This window comes from Chinchilla lanigera, unplaced genomic scaffold (assembly GCF_000276665.1).
Source record: "Chinchilla lanigera isolate Chin_1 unplaced genomic scaffold, ChiLan1.0 scaffold00043, whole genome shotgun sequence".
Taxonomy (NCBI): Eukaryota; Metazoa; Chordata; class Mammalia; order Rodentia; family Chinchillidae; genus Chinchilla; species Chinchilla lanigera.
This window is the reverse complement of record NW_004955444.1, coordinates 6,775,156-6,793,606: the sequence shown is the minus strand read 5'-3', so window position 1 is coordinate 6,793,606 and position 18,451 is coordinate 6,775,156. Positions and strand designations below refer to the sequence as shown.

At 47.6% G+C, this 18,451-nt stretch overlaps 1 protein-coding gene across 6 annotated transcripts in view; it reads right to left on the bottom strand.

Annotated features, from left to right (window-relative positions):
• Positions 1 to 16,474: 16,474 nt before the first annotated feature.
• Stau2 (staufen double-stranded RNA binding protein 2) overlaps positions 16,475 to 18,451 on the bottom strand; it is a 238,823-nt gene continuing 236,846 nt past the window's right edge. For 5 of the 6 annotated variants that reach the window (XM_013518156.1, XM_013518160.1, XM_013518159.1 and 2 more), the window contains one exon: positions 16,475 to 17,564. In XM_013518156.1, coding sequence (XP_013373610.1) covers positions 17,471 to 17,564 — 94 coding nt within the window. In that variant the 3' untranslated portion in view covers positions 16,475 to 17,470. The remainder of the gene's footprint in view (positions 17,565 to 18,451) is intronic. The other variant, XR_001235505.1, reaches the window with a different exon arrangement.

Here is an 18,451-nt window from a genome sequence, read left to right as displayed (position 1 = left end):
AGGAGGGGCCTGGGCTGAGGACAAGACCATGAGGGCCGCACCTTCATGAGAGGGATCAGCGGCCTTGTAGATGACACGCCAGAGAGAGATCCTGAGAAGTCGCATCCCCACACAGAAGAATCCAAGCGTACTGGACCCTGACCTCAGAACTGAGAATGATCTCTGCCTTGCCTAAAACTGCCAGTTTACAGCATTTCCTTTTAGCAACCTGAACGGACTAGGAGAGTAACAGACTTCTTATCACTTGTCAAGAGGTGTCAGGTGTCAGGGCCCGGAAAGAGGAAAAAGAGTTGTCTCGGCTCACATATAAGGTGTATCACAGAGTTAATGTATATTAATAACAAAACTTTTTATTTTTATCATTTCATAAAACAAAATAACACAATAAACCCATGTCTAATAATTAAATAAAAACTTCCATGTCTGCTCAATAAATGCAGGCATATGCAGGCCTGGGCGGGTTGGAACACCATTACCGGTAGTCACCATATTTTACTTGCTAAGTTGCGCAGGCCCCTTTGGCACCTGACACGCGCGGGGTTTGACTTGACTGACACAGCGGGCCAAGGCTGAGGCAGCCTGCGGCGCCTTCCCTCCACAACCTCCCCGGTCCCCCGCGCAGTCCGTGCTTGAGCACCGTACCATCAGGGGATGAAAAACGTCGTTTAAAATCGCATAATAATCTTAAAAGTTTATGGTCTTCTGGGGACACTGCTACTAACTGTTCAGAGCCACGTGCACCCCTCAGGCTCCGGGTGTGCACCCCTGCCCTACACCACTGCCCGCTCTCTGTGTCTCTGCCCCGCAGGGAACCCGCCACACCTTGAACTATCAGCGGAGCACAACACTCGGTGCCAGGGAGCGGGGCGGTGTAAATGCCATCACCTTGGCCTTCGAGATGTCTACATTTGGTCCTCAGTCGGCCACGGACGGGCAGATCACCAAATCCCTATTTCCAATCTCGGCTTCCTCTACCTCGCCCAGTAAGGATCAGACGAAGTGCCGTCTGAGCGTCTCCAGCGGAAAAGCGGAGTCTGGAGCAGTGGTCCTCCACCTTCGCCGGCATCAGAGCCGCCCACACGGCGTGGTGAGGCAGCCGGCCCTGCCCCAGAACGCTGCGTGTGGCAGATCTGGGTGAAAATCAGATTTCTTACAGCTTCCCAGGCTGTACCTCACTGCTCCTCTGGCTACACTTTGGTTCTCCATACGGCTGCACACTGGAGCCGCTGCAGCGCTTTTAAAAGTCCCGAAGCCCAGCTCACAGCCTCGGGGGAGAGGGCAGATCTGGACCTGCTAAAGCTTCCAGGGTGATTCCAGGGCAAGGAGGAGGCGGAGACTCTGCCAACAGAATTAGTTGCTGGGAGGGCCTGGTGGGTCCTTTTCTTGTTTGTATATCGATGCTGTGTCATTTTCAAATTTAAAAACTTAGACTGAAACTTTCCATGCGTTATTGAGTAGAAAGCAAAACTGATATGAACGTTCTGTCCCTTTCTGTTTGCAACGAATGGCTCTAGGTGATATCCCGACCAAAGAAGTCGTCATGTATGGGGAAGCTGCTTGCATTTGGAAGAAGCTGAGATCAAGCTCTGGTATCAAGCTCCATTATCCCCGTCAATCTCTGTCTAAATTCCCAGGCCAAACTGAATCCAACACAGCCACTGATGGGACTTTTAGTGCTGCTTGTCTTGCACGCAGCTTTGAATTTACTTCCTTCAAATGCAGGTGCACCTATTTCTCTCTCCTCTTGCATCAAAAAACCATCATCCTCCCCCTGTGGTTTGTGTCCGCATGTCCCCCCAAAGCCTCATGCAGTCCTGGGTCAGCTTCTAGAGTTCATGACTGATCCGTGGTCCAATGCTGGGATTATGGGTGTGAGTGCTGCACCCGCCCTGGGGCGGGTAGTTTGCATACAGTGTAAGGGAGGGAAAGAGGCTGCTTGCTGCTGCTGCACCCTTTTGCTCTTGTTGCTTTTGCTGTGTTCTGCTGCCATGAGCTGTAGCCCTGTGCCATGTGCCACTCTGCCTTGGAGCCAGCCGAGTAAGGACTGAAACCTCCACAAACTGTGAGCTAAATAAACCTTTCCTTCCTTAACTTTGGGCCTCGGGTATTTTGTCTCAGCAACGAGAGAAAAGTAACCAAGACACTCTCCCACCTGCATCTGGCAATAGCCTCCTAATGAGACTTTTGGTTGCTGTCCCTGAGTTTCCTACCAATAATGAGTGACTTTACAGTGTGTAGAGCTGATCCTGTCCCTCCCTTGTCCCAAACCATCTTCCCACTGCACCCAGAATAAAATCTAAACTCTTTGCCTGGCCTACAAGTCCTGCCCACCATGTCCCTCTCCGCTTTTATCCTACCCCATGCTCACCGAATGCCCTGACAAGGGGCTTCTCTCAGCTCCTCGAAGATCCCAAGCACTTCCTCGTCCAAGTCAGGCATTCTCGGCCCCAAAGTGCAGTCTATCTCATCCCTTTTCTTGTTTCTCTATCACAGTGTGTAATGATTGTATTTTTCTTTTCCTTTCTTCCCTTCTCTACTTCTCTCTGTCTCTCTGTCTGTCTGTCTCTCTCTTTCCCTCCAGAGTATAAATTCCTCTAGAAGAAAAGCTGAGTCATTTTGTTCTATTGCATCTCGAGACCCAAGCCTCAGGCTCAGTCAGTATTTATTGCATTCTGCTTCATTTGCCATTACTATCAGTCACTCAGTGGCACGGCACACAAGGCGCACGCCCAGCCCGGGGGACAAGCTGGGGCTCAGCCCGAGTGGGGGTCAGTTTCTGAGGGGGTGGCTGCTGCTTCCTCCTGCCAGCTCTCACGACAAAGGTCCAGGGCTGCTGAATCGTCCAACATTTCAAGAGATGCAGACAACCCAGATTTCATGTGATTTAAAAATCTTGGCAAGTAAACTAAACTTTTAAAAAAAAAGAAACCCTTTGAGAGGCCAAACCAAACACACAGCACATCTGTGGCTGGATCCAGCCTAAGGCTGCCGAAGTCCAGATGGACCAAATCCGAGGCCCCTCTGATCTACCAGCCCAGTCACCCTATCAAAGGAAGGGTGAGGTTAGATGTGGTTTGGATTATCAGTGTTTCCTAAGATAGTCCTTTGAACCATGAATTCGATGCTGGACTTCAAGGGCTGTGGGCCCAGCGATGGAGCGAGCTCAGCCAGCCTGCCATTCAGTAAGCATTCCTTCCTACCTGGTTCATGCCAAGAATGGGCAGCCTTTTGGGCAGCGGCTAGAGATCAAAGCCTTAAGCCATGCTGCCCCCAGCCAATCCCCTGCCCAGCCGCACCCCTTCCCCTCTGTGCTCTACCCAGCACCCTCAGAGCTCCCGTTTCATTCCTGACCCGATTCTTCCCGCCAGAGCAGAGGCCTTCTCTCCTGAGCCCGGCCAGAGCAGCCAGGAGCCTTTCTTCACTGCAGCCCCTCCTTGCCAGGGCAGCGGCCCTGAAGGGGAGCAAAGTGGCTTGGGGCCGAGCGACCCTCCCTGCCTTACTGTGATTCTTCATCATTTATCTATCTGTTCATCCTTGATATTTTTTTCTGAGCATTTAAAAGAAAATGCAAACATCATGTGCACCTTATTAATGCTCAATATGTGTGAATGTTTTTTTCCTTTTGGGATAACATTTGCCTTCAGTGAAATGCACAAATCTTTTTTTCTTTCAGTCAGGTTTTAGTGGTGCATTGTAGGTATACACGATGATCACACCCATCAGAGAGAAGTTGTACTGGTCATGATATGATTGTTGCTTTTCCCCCACCTGCTTCCCTCCCCTCAAGCCCTCCTCCCCTCCCACTTACAACAGCTCTGCTTCCACTTCTCCCTCTCTTATCACTTTCTTTTTACGTGTCCCTTCTTTCCCCCACCCCTCTCCTGTTGCCGTTCCCTTTGAACATTTTCTTCCTGTTTCACAATGCCTAATATATATTTTGGTCCTTATTTATACTTTTGGTTTCTCACCCCAGAGCAACAACGTAGTATTTACACGTGTCTGATTTATTTCACTTAAGAGTATAGTCTCAAGGTGCATCCGTTTACCGAGGATTATCTCACGTTTATCCTCCTTTACAGCAGAGTAGTACTCCACTGTATGAAAAAACACATTTTTTTCTGGACACAGGGGTTTACTATGCAATTCAGGCTGGCCTTGAACTCGCTTTGTAGCCCAGGCTGTCTTTGAACTGGTAGTGACCCTTCTGCCTCAGCCTCCCAAGTGCTGGGATTTCAGGTGTGCACTACCATGCCTGGCTAACGCATCTTCTGTATCCACTCACCAGTTGATGGACATTTGGGCTGTTTCCAAGATTTAGCTGTGACAAGCTGTGAAATGCACAAATCCTAAGTGCGTAGCTGGCGAGCTTTGACGAGTGCAGACCCTGGGTAACACAATCCTTGTCGGGTGTAAACCCTGCTGTCACCTCAGGGAGTTCGCGTTAGCCCTTTTTCTGTCACTCATCCGTTCCACCCCAAGGCTCCAGCTCAGTCCTAGTACTGTTTTCGCCATAAGCAAGTTTTGCCTATTCCAAAACATCTAAGAAATCACGCAGTATTATGTTATTTTGTGCAGGGCTTCATGCAGTATAGTGCATTTGAGATTCATCCCTGCTGTTACATTTATCGATAGGTTTTCCTGTTTACTGCTGAATAATTATGTGTTAATCTATTTTCCTACTTATGGACAAGTGGGTCTGTACCAGTCTGGGGCTGTTGTGAAGAACACTGAACGCTGTTTACAGGCATTTTGTGTTCTTTCCTCGGGGGTAAATACTTCGATATGGGATTTCGGGTTCCCAGAAACCAGATGCACATGTCCCGGGCCTTGATAGGGGTTTCTGTTGAATCAGAGGATATTAGTAATCACAACCAAGTTCTTCTGTCAACACAACCTGGTTGGATAGATCCAGAAAATGAAAGACAGAAACTGTCCTCCAGGGGCCTGCAGTCCATTGAGGAGCACAGAGGAGCACACCTAAGCACTTACACGCCAGCACCCGGGGCCTGGGACTCCCCAGCCGGCAGGGAGAAAATGAACGGGAGCCCCTGAGTTCCAGGCCAGGAATGGTCCAAGAGTGCAGGAGGGCTTCCAGCTGGGGGAGGGACTTCGACGGCACCCGCAAAGGGGAACGGGACCTGGGCAGAGAGCAGCGAGCCGTGGAAAGCAGAAGGGAGCAGGGGGGAGCAGAAAGCCAGGTACGTCCAGAAAACTAAACACAGAAGATCAGCGTGGCCTGGAAGGGCTGGGAAGGGAGCAGCATGAAACCGGGCTGCTGGAAGCTCAGGGCTCAGATCTTCTCAGCGCTTCAAGTTGTGACAGATTCTCCTCCTCCCAGAAGTTAGCTGCAATTTTAGCCCTCAGATCAGAATTCCAAACAATGCAGACACAGCCACAAACTTTTTCCAGTTTCGGAAACTTGAATCTGGCGTCCCAGCACTGCTTGGTGACATTTCAGTCTTATTATTTAGTGCTCAGGTGGTTAGATGCCGCAGAAACGTATAAAGTAGGGAGTCCCTTAGGGCCGAGGGCTTCCTGCCGCCGCTCCTTAGACTCCCCGAGTGTGACTTCACGCCCTACCCTCTTCCCAGTGCTGCCTACAGATCTGACGGATGGAGAAGCTGGATTTTGGCCAAGGGAACTGAATCAGAACGTCTTCGATGCTCACGTTCCAGCCTCAGTGACTCAGTGACCCGGCCCCCAAAACCGTGTGCTCCAAATGGGCTGGCAGCATCTCAGAGCTTCTGCGTCACAAGAGCAAGACTGACTTTCATGTTATTTTGCATTCTTTCTTGTAGGTCACATCATCTCCGGGCAAAACCAAATGTATCCACTCCTAATTTGTGTATCTTTTCTAGACTTAGCCAAGTGACTACCTTTGATTAAGCCTAGGTCTCTGACTCAGAGCCCTGTGAAGATACACAGATGGCCTGAGGAGAAAATCTGTTGACCAGCCGTCAGTTCTCTCAGATCTCACAACACATTTGGGTTGCCGAGGCTCCAAACTGGCCTTTCAATGTGATTTGCCAGGTCCCAGAAGGCAGGCCAACCCTTGGAGCGGGGAACGCCTAGGAAGAGAGCGTGCGGTAACCCAGGGTCTTGTACGTCTGCACAGGATCTTTGTTCTTTGGCATTAGAAGACACAGTTTGCTCAGAGGTTCCTCTGGTCCAGATCTCAGAATTACGCATGTTGGGCAGCAGAGAGAACAACTGCCTGAACATCCCGAAGTACCTAATCAGCCCCCAGCTAGAGGGCAGCTTGTACGGACCTACCGAGAACTTAGCAATTTCCTCGGCTCCTGCGGTACACACTGTCGCAGCTTGCCTGAGTTTCCAGTTTGAGCCCTAGAAGTCTGTTCCAGGAAGCCTCTCAGTCCTGGGCAAACCGGCATGGTTGTTCACCCTCTAAATAGTAGTAGAGCCGCCCTTTTCTCTAAAAAAAAAAAAAAGTGTGATTTTCTAAAAGGGTTAAAAGTAGCTTTGTTTTTTTGATATTGTTTTGTTTTAGTGTGTTAGAGATTGAACCCAGGGCCTCGTGCATGCTAGGCAAGCATTCCACCACTGAGCTACATCCCCAGCCTACAAAAAGAGTTTCTAGAGGTGTACTCTGACAGCCACGAGCCAAAATTCAAAGCCACCTCACCACCCAGCCGAGGTGGCCAAGTAGAGTGCCGCACCTGACCCTCTTACAGCTGGGCTTTCCTGGCACGGGGCCTGTAGGTCCTGGCAGATGTGGTGGTAGTCATGGAGGAAGACCTAAGGCCATTGGTTTTAGCAGCAAACATGGTTTCTGGATCAGATGCCATGGTCTTTCATGAAGCACTAGATCTTACATGGCTGTTTCCTTTTCAGATTTCAGAGGGAAAAGGTGATGTGCATGCAGTAATCCTGGGAGCTGTAGAATCAGACTTGGGGCTGGGAGTCAGGTCATCATAAGCCTCTGGAGGACTTGTCTCCATGTCATGTAGGAGAATCTGTTGACTCTTTCCCCTGGACAAAAGAATACAGCTTTGGAGAGCAATGTGTTGTACCTAGCAGGGTCAAAATGAGACTTCAGCTATGCTGCTTTCATTTCTAGAAGGTCATTCTCTTGTAGGCCTATTCCTGTCCACAAGATCAAAAGGATCTGAGATTCTGGTCCCAAGGAAGCTATTTTCATCCTCAAACACGTGAGTGCTTCTCGTCAGGAAGAGACCTCAGAAGCCATTGCGGGTGGGACTCTGTGGTCCATCTCTTGGGCCAACGTCTTTCAAGTTTGGGAAATTCTATTGTTCTGTGGGCATTGGACCCAAGAGTCTGAACCCAGGAGTCTGAAAGAGATTTCACACTCTAAATAGACCCAAGTCAGAGACAGTGTTCCAGGGCCTCCCTCCTATCCTCCACCCCCGCACATACTTGATATTGCGGCGGTACACTGAACAATATCACCGATTGTCCACCCCGGGTTGTGTGGCTGAGTTCAAGCCCACAGTTCTCAGATACTTGTGGGCAGCTGTCTTCTCCTGTTCATGCCAGCCAAGACACACAAGATGTTCTCAATTACAGACTTGACAGGGGGTCTCACTTACAAGGAAATAATTCAATCTGGCAGGCTAGGGTGAAATTGCCAACTCAAAGAACAATTTATGAGATCATCCAAACCTGGATGTGAAATTAATTCCATAACACGCTAACTCACCACAGACCACCTTGTTTAGTTTTATTTTTTCCTAGTAATAGAGGCTTCCTGTTATCTTTTATGTTCTAGACAGTATCAAAATGCAAGGGTTATGCTAGAAATTCCTTCAAGTCTGAAATGCAGTTATAAAATGGTGTGAGCTTTCATAATTTTCTGTCATGAAAGAATTCACTTATTAATTCTCAAGTTATCTATGCAGCAAGAAAAATGGAATTTTGGTCAAAGTAGTCGAACCAGAGCTTTCTAAGCATTTTCGTTTCTAGCTCAAAGTGTGGTCCTAGGCCCACATCCTCCTAGTAACCTGACATTCCTCTGGGATCCCTTGCCCCTGAAATAACATGAAAGATATTTCAGGCTTTTGTCATTCTTTCCTGACCTACCAACCAGGGCCCCAAATTCAAAACAAGTGCTGGGCCTGCCCTGCAGCAGCATAAGACAGAGATCTGGAGAGTTTGGAGCAGGCTACATGGCTGGGTAGAGCTCACAGTGTCTGGGAAGTGTCAAGTGATCATGTTGGATAAAGCCGCAACTTCGTGGTTACTGCGCTGAAGCGTCAGAGCGGATCATTACAATTGGCCTTTGGGGCAAGAAAGAGCAGGGATTTAGGCATCTGGGCCCACCTAGTCACGGCATCTGACTCTCCTATGCAGATGACTGGAAGCAAAAAGCAAAAACCTGGTGTGATGCCCCTCTGTAAAAATGGCCCCGGCCTCCAGTGACTCTGATAACTCATTCCCAGAAGACCCTCTCTCCAGGGGCCTCTTCCCAGTCCTCTCTGCCTCTGTTTCACATCTGAGACACTCACCCCATGGTGGGCACGTGTAAGGAGAGAGGTGAAAGGATCTCCAGCCCTCTGTTCTAAGCGGAAGGAATAATGGGGTGGCTTTTATGCCGCTGAGGTAGTGGTAATTTGTGGTTTTCATGTATCAATTTCTCCAGCAATCAGGCTGCATGGGAAGTATGGATGAATGCAAACTGCTTTAGTTACCTACTGTTGTGTAATAAGCCACCCCAAATGTGTTGTGGCCAAAACAGCAATTCTTTTACTGCTTCTCACAAGTCTGCGGGCTGACTGTGCTCAGCTGGGTGGTATTTCTGCGCCTTGGGATGCTGGCAGGGGCTGAGGTCATCTGAGGCTTTATCAGGCTGAGACTTCCAAGGTGGTGCCTCGCACGCTTGCCAGTTGGTGCTGGCGGTGGTTTGGAGCACATCTGGCTTCTTTGTGTGGCCTGGGCCTCTTACAGCACGGTGGTGAGCTCCAAGAGAGAGAGTCAGAGGAGGTGTGACCCCAAAGGGAGCAAGCAGGAGACTGACCGCGAGGCCAGACCCAAACCTGGCACAGGGTCCCTCCCACCAGATGCTACTGATTGAACAATCACACAGCTGCCCAGGTGAATTCCGCATTGAGGGAGAGAAAAGGAAAGAAAAAAGAAAATGTCATTTACAACCATTCCTTACTCTCTTAATCTAGCAGAACAGTTTAATCACGGCTTTTCTACACTAGACGACACATTTTTATCTGCGTCCACCCAAGGGCCATCCTCGTAACCCACACAGCCATGGCCTCCAAAGGAAAGCCAGCTTCCTTCCTTACCTCTCCTGCCCTGCTGCCTTCCTGAACGGGACAGTGAAAGGTCCCCCACGGCCTCCCGAAGCCGGCGCTGAGGACCCTGAGCCTTCCTTCCCTCGTCACTCATTTCCTTCCCGTGGCAGCCGACAGTCCTCACGTCCTTGTCCTCCCCGGCCATCCTTTGCTTACTACTCCTGCCCCTTCTCAGATTCCCATAAGCCTCCCTCTTCAGCCCACCCTGTAAACACCGGTGCATCCCAAAGCTTTGTCCTTGACCTTCTGCTGTTTTCTGATTCTTCAGGAACCCTCAGGAATCTGGGTGACTTGTGATCGCCACCCAGGTGCTATGACTCACAAATACCTTCTTTCAACGTTGCTGTATCTCCCGACGTTCAATACTCTGTCCTCTTTCCTCACTGAAGGTCTTTCAAACTCATCAAGCTCAGAACCAAACTCATGACCAAGTTGCTCCCCACCACCTCCCCCTTGTCTGAGTGGACAGTGGGCGGAGCTTGAGCAGCTCCCCAAGCTGGGGCCCTGGGGCCGGGCTCTGTCGCCTCCCAGCCGCCCCTGCACCCACGCGGTGCTGGCTGGAGCCTGCCTTCTTTATCCACCCAGCTTCTCCTGTTCTCCCTCACTACTTCTACTGCCCTCACTGAGAGCCTGACCCCTCAGCCCACTGTAGGTCATTTTATCACTCACTCTGGGGGATTCCTGTGTCTCCTCGCTCAGGGTAGTGTGCTGAGAAACAATACAGAGAGACTGTTGTAGTAGTGGCATAGTTTTGACCAGGTAGAGTAGAAGGGACAAATTTGATGTCTCTTCCATACTGGCCAGGAGGACTTGGGTGTTTACAGTTTTCCCCCTCCCTCTCCAAGAAACTTAGACTGACAAAGGCCCAGCCCAGCTTGGCCTCACATTTCAGAGGCGCCTTACTAGCTTTAGTCTCCCTGACTGCAGGGGCTGGGTCGCTCCTAGCTTCTCTCACCACCTTCCCTTGGCTCCCCAAGGACAGAGAAGGAGGCGCTGCAGGACGTGTGTGGGAATGTGGAATCCCGTGGTAAAAAATATTCTCTTCTCTGTCAGCGGCTCTCGCCACCCCGAGACTGACAGGCTTTGCGGAAGAGGTGTCTCAAAAGTGACCCGGAGGTCTGAGAGGCCCCGTGGAACTCTCTGCAAATGCTCCCTGCCCTGGGTCTCTGAGAACTTTCAGTTCAGGATCACATTGTTTGTGTGCATGTTTTGTAGTCACCTTTAAGAAACCAAAATTCTATGACACATAACAGGCCTGTGCCTCACTCCTCTCTGCCCTGTTCCCTTCACGGCACTTGGTTACGCTTTCTGGCACATAGTAGTTGATCAATACTTATTTATTAGTTCCTTGATCCCCTTTGGTCCAACATAACTCACACTTATGAGAGCTTACACCGTGCCTCCCACAATTAAAACGCTTTATATATAGTAACTCCTGGAATTTATTTAATCCACAGACCCACACTGCCACCCTCGATTTATCACTGAGAAGAGTAGGCTTGGAGGAGTTAAGGTCACCTCCTGGAACTTATAAGGAGTGAGTGGGAAAGCCAGGAGTTGAGGCCGGGCAGTCTGACTTGGAATCCCAGCCCATAAACACGCCCATCACAGCTCCCTTGGTGACAGGTGGAGGAGTGAAAGCCCGTAGTTGGGAATGTTATTGGCGGTGCAGGTGGTGGGTGTGGAGGGCCTGTGAGCTCCCAAAGTCTCAGTTTTCACAGGAATTTATCCCGAGAAAAGAAACATGCAAATTAGATTCCTATAATGTCTTGGTTATAGTTGGTCAGCCTACGTCACTAGATGAGGAATCCAGGGTAGCTCTCTTTTTCAATCTCACAACCTGGGGAGCTGGCCAAGTTCCCTCAGGATGCTTCCTGCAAGCATGTGGGAACACAAAAAGCTGAAGTCAGTGCCTCCTAAAGTAGGTCTGTCTGTTTCTCCCAGCATTTTCTCCCAATATCTTGTTTCTATTTCGTCTTCCAAATGGACGGGAAGTTTTGGAGAGTACACATTTACTTTAGGCTTTATTTGGGTTTTCATGGAGACTAACTTAAGGACAGGCACTATCCATATTGTTAACTGACTGGTACACTAGAATTTGGCTAAGGTCGGAAACTAGAAGGCAAGATTTGCTTAGCTCGGCATCTTCAGGCTTGCGGCCTCTTCTGCTCCCAAGACAGAGGCCGGTGTTATAGTGGAGCTGGATGTGTAAGCAGGTGTTGCATGTCAGGTTGGGATAACAGTGGAAGCAACTCTCGTTCCTGAAAAGAAAAACAAAAGTTCTGAACGTCCCTGATATCAGAGATTCAGGGATAATCCATTTGCTGGGTTCTTCCTGGGGTTCACATCCAGGCCTGGTCTTTGCCAAAGCTGGGAACTTATTAATCATCTTGAGTTGGTGAATAGAGGTCTTGTTTCTTCCTCTGAATTTATAAAATGAACACCCAGTGGTCAAACTCCATTCTGAAAAATGACTATCCACATAGAAGATCTGGGGAAGTTCACAAGGAAATGGAAGGTGTTGGCCACTCACTCCTGAAGAATTACTCCAGGAAACACTCACTCTGTCCCCATCAAAGCCTCCTCCAGAACTTCGCATCCTCCCATTCTTCTCGGAGGCAGTTTGGCTTCCTCAGCCACTTTAGTTTTCAAACCAAATTTCTAATTCTACTTTCTGCCTCCCAGCTGTTCAAAACAAACCAGCCAACCAGACAACAAGAAGCCCCCTGTCTTCTTTGGACCTTCTTGAATATTCATGAGTGAAGTTTGAAAGAAAATGAGATGAAAATTACCTCAGTCTCCCAACCTCAACTGCAAGACTCTGAAATCCCTTCTGGTTAATATCTTTCAGGATAACAAAAGCAAGGAAGAAGTTTTTGGTTTTCTGGCCTGTAGAAATAAGAGGATGTTTGACCACTTTACTGCATTAACAATATATATATATTTTTTGGTTTTCATTATTTGTGTGTGCTGAAGGGAAGGAGACTAACACATTAGTTTGGAATCACTGGAAAGTTGTTTTTTTTTTTTTAATCTAGGTAGTTTTATGACTCATTCAGCATATTTTGTGGTTCATCAGACCCTTGAAACTCAAGACTGAAAGGATTAGACAAAACCAAACAAAATGCTACAGCCTTTACAAACTTGAGACCAATCTATGACACGTGGGAGGACATTATTCAGTTAGGTTTCCGTATTTACTATGTTGAAACTAAGAATTAGCACGAGTATAAGGAGCCTTGCCCCCGTAAAAATGTGGGAAGTAGTTGAGGCAGTTAGCTACCGGGTTGTCTCCCTAAACAGTAATTCTGTCGTCTCGCATGACGACTCCACACTGCTCCTTGGGGTAGACTTAGGGCAGCTATATTTGTACAACATGGGCCAAGGGCTGAATACCCAGTCCAAGCTGGGCCAGTCAGGAGTCACATCCTCAGACCTTGGCAGTGAAATCAAAAGAGAAAGGCAGTGTTTCTTCAGGTATGTACTGTCTTGAGGTCTATTGTTTGCCATGTTCTCCAATGTGTGCGCCTGACGAGCAGGAGCTGGTTTGGGAGAGACAGAGAAAAAGAATGGGGATGGAAAGACAGGGAGAACTTCCTAGTTTCCCCAGGACCTTCTACTTCCTGTCTCTGTGCTTCTGTATTTCCACTCTTAGGTTGTGCAAAACACTTCTCTGGCTTTATAGCAAATTTCTCATTGGTGGTTTGAATTGATTTTCATAACTTGCAGCTGAAAGGACTCTAAGTGACACAGGAGTGGTATTTTCCTTTCAGGCATTTGATAAAAACTTCGCCTCTCTTACGGAGGAAGCTTGAAAGTAAGCACAGCACAGGACTAAAGGCACCATGGGAAGTGTACCGTACATTGCTCTCTGGGGCTGTCATTTTATGTGTGTGGAAGCTGAGACCAGGAGGACTGCATTCCTCGCCAAAGTCACATCTTCATCTGACCAACACGACATTTGGGAGAACAGTCTTCATTAGGTTTCGTTGTTTACTATGTTGAAAGTAAGAATTAGCATATGATTATAAGAAGCCTTGCCCACTTGAAATGTGGAAAGTAGGTGAGGCTGTCTGAACCCTAGACTAGATCTCTCGATCGTTGCTCTTTCCTAATCCCCACTATTGGACTGAAATAGTGTGTTTACTTTCATGGCATGTACACTTTCAAAATAGTCCATATGCTCCCCACGTTCGTTTCCCTGGGTTTTGGTGCAAAAACTGAACTTTGAGGATGTTACGAGACTTCAGCAAAGCTACACGCTGACTGAACTAGAGTTAGAAGTTTGTTCCCAGGCAGGAGGCTTCATCCAATAGGCCAGACTTCTCTGTCCAGGTCCCCATTGGTATAATTAGATAGGGAAAACCATCATGGCAGAGTTTTTCCATGTTGTTCATCTAATCAACAGACATTTATTGAGTAGTTACTGTATTGAGGTGAGCACCGCTCCAGATCAGAACATACAAAAAAAAGTGGGTTGACTGGCCTCCTGAGTGTTGGTGAGCTTAAAGAGATTTCGCCCTAGGATGTGTGTGTGGGAGGGGCAGTGGACGTCTGGAGTGCGGCAGGCGTAAGACAGCTACTAAGGTAAGAGACCATTTGAAGCAGGCTCGGCTTATCAGACAGCGTCACCAGGATGCACAGCATCGTGCCCAAGGCTCAGGAGGACAGAGGAGGCAGCGAAGTCACAGACTGAAGAGCAGGTGCCCTGCTCACCATCACACTTCGGAGTGCAGCGTGTCCAGTTCTCCGGGCTCATCTCCTTGTTGCTCTTTCCTCACACTACAATGAGAACTCTTGAAAGTGAAGCTGTTTCATTATTTTCTGAACTCCTAGCACACGCTAGTGCGAGCTGGAGCTACAGTGAAGGAGCTGTTGCTTATGGTGCAAGGCTAGAACCTAAAAGGAAAGGTTCCCCTAAGATGACGTCTGAACAAGTGCTGCAAGGTGAGATGGGACCTGGGTGGCGCCTCTCAGAAATGGACAGCGGAGTTTGGCGAGGTCTACAGAAGTCTTTCCTCTGAACCGGGTATTACAGTCTTTCCTCATGAAGTTCTGCACACGAGACTGTGAAAATGCAGGGATTTATCTCAGGATAGGGATTGCTATAGGTCTGCTAGCCTAGGGAAAGAATATAAATGAAAAATGAGGAGATGGAAGAAGGAGGTCCCATGAGCCCACAGTCTTCAGAAGTGAGTGAAGGGTTTTTGCCATGCTCTTGATTTAAAAGCCCAGTTCCCTGGGGTTGAGGGTATAACATCATATCAGCAGTGACACTATGGGTTATTATGAGTATCCATCTCTGCATGTGAGATTTTAAATGTATTTCTCCAAGAAGTACTAGATGATAGGTCATTTTTTGTCCACTTTTTCAAGGTGTGGCTTATACATTTACCAGGTGTTCATATCATGGCGGGTTGGGCTACCAGAGTCAAAGATAATTTCATACGACTTAACAGCTTTGTGTGCAAAACCACTAGTTTCTCTGTCATTCTTGGCCATAAGGGTAACAAAAGACCTTTGGAAATGAAAAGGTACAAAGCAAACCCTGGGCAGTTACAGTGCTAACTCACCTGCCAGAAGAGGATTTAAATGCCAGTCCGAAATCTGGACCACATTTCCATTCACTAGGCATTTTTATTCAGCTATTTTTACTTTATGGTGCACAAAATTGATTGAAATTATTTTTTAAAATCACAACTGCTTGCTGGGAGAATGCTGGGGCATCTTCTCCGAGGGGTCACCCCAGGAAAGGAGTGGGATGTCTGTCATAGCCTGATGGGTGGTGTCTTGTCATTGATCTTTGGCAAGTTGGACTGGAAGGATGGTCAGAGTTCCAAAGTACAATATTATATTTCCAATTAAAATGTAAAAATGTGTTTTCACAAAACATATTGGCCTCAGCACTGGGAAGTGACTACAAAAGCCCTGCGCTGATTGAGAAAAGCTGAAAGCAGACACTGTAATTGATAAAGGAGATAAGTCAATCTGTGTCCTTTAAAGAATAATGAGTTCCATTTTTCATCAAAAAGATCTCCTTGTGCCGAAGAAACATTCTTTCAATAAATCTACTTAATGGTTTCCCCAACGCTATATAACATTGCGCTTTAGAACTAAGCAGGCGGCAGGTCCTTGCCAGGGACTGCAGGCCACCCATCATTTGCATTGGTAATTTTTTTAAAAAGCCCAGGAAGTGCTGCTGTTCCGGGGAAGATAGCTGAAGGCCTTCCTGTGGCTCTCCCAGCAGGCAGAGGGCATGGGACTATGAATAAATTATCTGGCAGGACACTGAGCTCCTATGCAAATCTCTATTCCCGCCACCAGACTGGCCGCTCTGCGGGCTCAGTGACGTGGCAGCTCTGAGGACAGCTCCTGTGAGATGCTTCAGATACCTGGGTCCTGAGAGCCAACTGGCTTTGCTCATTCCCGCGCTTGTCTCTCTCCCACCAAGCTGACGGCCTGGGCGTCGTTGTAACAGGCAGTTGTGCTCACTGCGTGAGGTGAACGAAGAACCACTTTCAGGACCTGCCCGAAATAAGCCCCCACCTCGTTCCTGAGGGCAGAGCCTCAGGTGGCTGCACCCTGGCAGAAGCAACGGCTTGTCCTCCTCCAAGGGAATGATTTAGGAGCCCTGTGGCCCTGGGTTAGGCGACAGGACTGTTACCTTTGCGAACCCCAACTTCACAAACATGCTGTTCTTCTCACAAGGACCCAGGTTTATGTAACAAAGCCTACTTCCTGCAAGGGCACCCAACCCTCCCAGTACAGACGGACTTCCCCACATGGGAATCATTAACAACAACCCTGGAGTTATTTCCTTATGGTGCTGTTTGTTTATTCTCCAGTCGCGTGTGAGTCAGCCAGATCATGATTTGTGGTGGTTTTGCTTGTGAAATCTTACATAATTATTCCTATTTTCAGGTTGGGTCGCACAGTTAGACCATATAGTGTTTTGTCATTGCACAACGTTTGCAATCAATAAGAAGAAAGCCTGAACAACGAGACGACGCCGGCTGGCCAGGAAGCCGGCACGAGTCACCCAGGAGGCCGCTGGGCAGTTTCGCAGATACAGCCTCTGTCTAATTCCTCTGCTGGGCAGGATGACTGCGGGTTGGCCGCCTCCCGGATGGGTTTCACTGAGGTGATATTTAAAAGACGAGAGTGAGAGAATGAAAGAACAACAATAACAACACTTCACACGGAAACTGACCAAAGTTTTACTGCGTTGGCCCCCACGCTGGATTCCAACATGCTGGTCCAGAGCGTGGCCGGCCGGAAGCTTCTCCAACAGGCTTTCCCTTCCCGCCATGTACATTATTTATTTTGATCCTACTCACTGTCCCAAGTCCAGAGGACGTTAATAAAGACATTCTTGATGCAAAAAACAGCGAGTGGCTACAACACACGGATGGGGGTGGGCACGATTTCCACAAGACAGAGTGGAGTCCAGGAAAGTGGATGTGAAGGCAAGACGCCCCCGGGTTGCTAATGGGATCATGGAGCTCAAAACCCACAACGGCTCGGTTTGGTTTTGTTCTGTAAATTCCTGGAGTATATGGAAACTACTTGTTCCTAGCATTATTTCATATTTTTAATCAAATATCTGACCTGATTTCAAACATATTTGCATACATCTCCGCGTAGTGCACCTTAAGTTATTCATATCGATATAGGATGAAGATTACAAATATCTGCATAAAAAGAGAAACGTGTGACTCTATATGAAGACAACAACCATCACATTCCACAGCACGTCATTGGTTAAGTTTTGAATTGTCAAGCATTATTTCAAATGAGAGGATATAACTGAACACAAGCGCCACGACAAAACAATCGTAACAACAGAACCAAATCCAACTTCTCTATTAATCATTTTAAAACGTGAGCTCTGTTTCTAACACTTTTCATTAATTGTTGTTTTAAGCTCCAGTAGCAGGATCAGATTTCTGCTGCCTCTGGGCAAATGAGTTATGATCTGAGCTCAAGTTCCAAGGGAAATGCTCCAAGTTTTATTTTCCCCCAGCCGAATAAACAGTACCATGTATATTATCTCTTGTGTTAGAATAGTGTTGTCTTCACATAAGACTCAAAGCATGGTATTAGTCATTCATTTCCTCGAACACAGACACCCTCATGTGTGCTGACAGGTTTATAAGGATGCGGTGGCGGCCACGGGGTTCTGAGAGCGGCTAGATGGCCGACTTTGATTTCTTGCAGTCCTGAGCGATGGAGCCCGGGTTCGCCTGGTTATTGTCCGCTTTCTCTCTCAGATGCTTGGCTTGTCTGAAAGATTAATATAGCAACAAGAGCTGAGGTCCGGGGTTGCACATCTTCAGACATGTTTATTAGCAGATGGCACATAAGATTCAAAGGTCACCACGAAAGTGACATTTTAAAGTGAAACAACAATATTTATGTTCAGATAGTCTGCTGATGAGATCATGTGGAAATGGTTTTGATTAAATTAGCTTATAAATGGTTGCCAGTCTATAGACAGCTTACAATGCCTCGTCTGTTTACCAAATGTTTTCTTCTCACGCTTTTACTTCTTAAATATTGACGACTAAATGCAGTTCTCTTTGTTATTATTGTGGTTTTCTGGGTTTTTGTTTGGGTTTCTTTTTTGGGGGTGATGCTTATGTAACTGTATGATCAGTATAGCTGGTTTTTACTTCCTGGGTTACCTGTTTTTATTTTAATTCTAAAAATGTTATCCCTCTGTGTGTTTAGCTGTCATTCTTACTTTGAAAGACGTTGGATTCTACTATTAAATATAACGGTTTTCCATTTTTTAGTATAAACTGGGTCCTTGGAAAGACCCCACAATCAGCCCCTTAGATAGGTCCTCATGTTCACATCTCATGAAAAGCTCTGAGCTGGATTTCATAGTTGCCTTTGCAGCCCTGGGGAGCCCACTTCTGTGACGAGGTGCAAGCCAAATGTAGCCAAGGAGAGGAACACCTGTCCATCTCTTTTTTCTTTTCTATTCGTTTTGTCTGAAACTCAGCAGGAATGTGAGATAATTTTTATTTTAACCGTAGAAAATGAGTTAGTCAGGCAATGCCTACCAGGATGAAGTAAAAAACAATTTTTGTAAGTTCTGCAGTCTTTACAGTTAAGACTCATAAATATTTCTAATGAAGGCATTAGAAATACAAATACACAAATAC